Source organism: Triticum aestivum, chromosome 5B (assembly GCF_018294505.1).
Source record: "Triticum aestivum cultivar Chinese Spring chromosome 5B, IWGSC CS RefSeq v2.1, whole genome shotgun sequence".
In the NCBI taxonomy this organism is placed as follows: domain Eukaryota; kingdom Viridiplantae; phylum Streptophyta; class Magnoliopsida; order Poales; family Poaceae; genus Triticum; species Triticum aestivum.
The window spans coordinates 619977976-619981114 of NC_057807.1; the positions used below are offsets into that span (position 1 = coordinate 619977976).

The 3139-nt window shown below is 49.1% G+C and overlaps 1 protein-coding gene across 1 annotated transcript; it reads left to right on the plus strand.

Annotated features, from left to right (window-relative positions):
• The first annotated feature begins 648 nt into the window (after positions 1–648).
• LOC123117205 (pathogenesis-related protein 1-like) lies at positions 649–2781 on the plus strand. The gene is made up of 2 exons (XM_044538022.1): positions 649–801; positions 2256–2781. Exons 1-2 carry the CDS (start codon positions 649–651, stop codon positions 2631–2633), a joined length of 531 nt encoding a protein of 176 aa, XP_044393957.1. The 3' UTR covers positions 2634–2781.
• The last annotated feature ends 358 nt before the right edge of the window (positions 2782–3139 follow it).

The window sequence follows — 3139 nt, forward strand, 5'->3', positions numbered from 1 at the left end:
TGCATGGGAGAGGGGTAGGGGGGATGTTACGAAAGTTGCAATCCACATGAAAATAACAGAGCCGTGACAAAGCAAAATAAAAGAGATATGTTAGCTGCTCATATATTATCGGCAATAAAAAATAAATCGTATGTACCAACCGGCACATAGTATTAGAACGACTCAATTACAAGCAAACAAGGTTCTTACCTGCGAGTACCAATTGCCTTAACAAGTTGTACAACTTGAACCCAAAAGAAATATTCTTCAACTTAATCATTTTACACGTTTGTACCACTAGCACCAAGTTGGCTAGCTACTAGGTACGTGTGTCCCGACTAGTACGACCTGACCTCTTCTCGGACAATGAAGCCACGAGATCAAATGACGAAGTTTCTCCACATCGTAGAGGTAATCTCGATCAGAAGAAATAACAGGCCGCCCACGATGATATCTGACTACCTCAACGCGCGCACGTGTGCTTCGAATTTGACCAGTCTAATTCGTCGAGATATATTTTTTCTATGAAACTTTGCAAGCTTAGTTATACCTCAGAGAAGCAATCGATCTTGTGCAGGCAGTATAAATACACAACGTACGCATGGTGGCAGTCTATCTCATCGTTACAGATACATCTTCCTTGATTAGTTTTGCAAGGCTTAATCAGCGATGGAGTACTCGCCGAAACTAGCAGTACTGGTGCTCTTAGCTCTCGCGTCCGCCATGGCGGTCACGGCCCAGAACTTGGAGCAGGACTTCGTGGACGCCCACAACGCGGCGCGCGCCGACGTGGGCCTTGGTGAGGTGACATGGGACGCTACCGTGGGAAGGTGGATTTTTTGAGCTTATGTACCCGGGCCGCATTATCTTGGCAGTCCGTTCTTTTTCCTGTACCTCGAGATACGTAGCATTAAGCTCCATTAACCAGCGTCATGACCTGACTCGTACAGTGGGTTGGCAGGCTGGTGGATAGGACTGAATGAATAAGTCCCCTAGGTTCTGAGACATCTTGTTTCTTTCTGTCGCCCGAAGATCGATGAATGCTCACGAGACGGGCTCACTGTCTAAATAAAATCTGGCATTGTTCCCTCTACTTTCCCGTGTCAATGCAAGAAAAAAAACATCCAGCTAGCTATCGTAGAAAAATGCATGTGCTTGACATGTGCGAAGCACATCCGGATGTCCCTGCCAAAATATGAGCGTTGGAGCTTCTAGACAACCATATTTGTAAAATCCGGACCCCTATATGTACATAGACACGTCTAGATATACCCGGGGATAATGACTGAGCACACATCCGCGTGGACTTGCGTACCCTAACCATTGTATCCGTGACGTACCGTGTTCGTCTTCGCGTCCATCGTCGTCGTTACCGTGGAGATGTCCGCGTCGACTTGCATACCCTAACCGTTGTATTCATGGCATACGTACTTGTCTCCGGCTACCGTCCCGATGTTTGCGTCGAGTCGTGTATCCTAAGTGTTGTATTCGTGGCATCACGTGCTCGTCTTCGTGTCTGTTGTTGCTACCGTCCAGACATTCGCGTCGAGTCGCGCACCTTAAATGTTGTATTCATGGTGTCATGCTCGCTTTGACGTCCGTTGTCGCTACCGTGCCGACGTCCATGTTGACTCGTGTATTTTAGCCGTTGTATCCATGGTGTCCCGTGCTCACCTCCGTATATGTGGTCACTACTGTACCCAGTTTGTGAGATTTCGAACATTCGAACGATGCAACGGACGTTTATCTCACGACGTTGAATGATGAAAAATGTATGAACTATGAAGTCCGAACATTTGTGAATGATTTGAGGCACGGCATTAGAGTTGACCGAATGCTTTGACTTGGTCGAACCCGTGCATCGTTCATGTTTTCGGTGTCTGGGCTTACCAAACCATGTATATTGTACATGAACCGTGACTTTTCATCATGTACTTCGTTCATGTCCTAAAACATGTGCATAGTACTACATGAGTTATGGTCATCAGGCACTGCCAGCGAACCCTCTCCCAGCCGCGTACCCCAAAAGCGGAGTGAAGTTAAAAACCATGTCACGAGCATGTGAAGCTGTGTTGTTGTTGACTTTGTCCATATGCGCATGTCTTTTAGCTGGAGTGCCCAGCTAAACTTCATACACAGTAGCCTACTGGAACTAGGATGATCACAGACCTGTGGCGGGTAATCGTACTGCCGCAACGCCCGTGACCTGTTTTAGCGGCTGACGACGGCACGGATCCCTGCACGGCGGCCAAGATAACGTGACCGGGGTGCGTAAGCTTCCCAGAATGATTTCGGCTACCGTGGCAGCCTTCGCGCAGGACTACGCCGATCAGCGCCGCGGCGACTGCCAGCTGATCCATACTCCTGATGGCCGGCCGTACGGGGAGAACCTCTACGGAGGCGGCGGCGGTGGGACCGAGTGGACGGCGACGGACGCCGTGAATTCGTGGGTGTCGGAGAAGCAGTACTACGACCACGACAGCAACACCTGCTCGGCGCCGGAGGGTGAGTCGTGCGGGCACTACACGCAGGTGGTGTGGCGCGACTCGACGGGTATCGGCTGCGCCCGCGTCGTCTGCGACAGCGGCGACGGTGTGTTCATCATCTGCAGCTACAACCCGCCAGGCAACTTCCCCGGGGTGAGCCCGTACTAGGCTATATGCATCATGCATGCATGCATGCGAGCGTGCATGTACGTACGGCGTATTGCATAAATAAAGTGATTAAGCTGTGATAACTACAGTGTGATCAGATTATTATTTTTGCGGGTACAGTGTGATCAGATGTGATATATAATTAACCAGCCGGCCCGATATATATATGTACTGTTATGATTCAGGTAATAAGTTGAGTTATCGTACAAGTAGTGTTTATGGATGAATATATGGTTCTACTATTATACCGAGCATGGTATGTGTGCCTCGCCGTGGAAAAAAATCCCAGCATACATAGAAACCAGTAATCCAAGTGTCTTTCTTCCTTTTTGTCATCCCGCACTTGTTCTCTATGTTGTGCATTTTCTTTTTAGGATCCCAACTCGTACAAACAAATGGAGTAATATCGAGAGGGCGCGCTAGGTCTCGTTCTTGAGACTCTCGCTCCCTCCTTCGCGCCATAGGCCACTCCGGCCGTGATGGTCACCCACTTTGTCATTATTGCT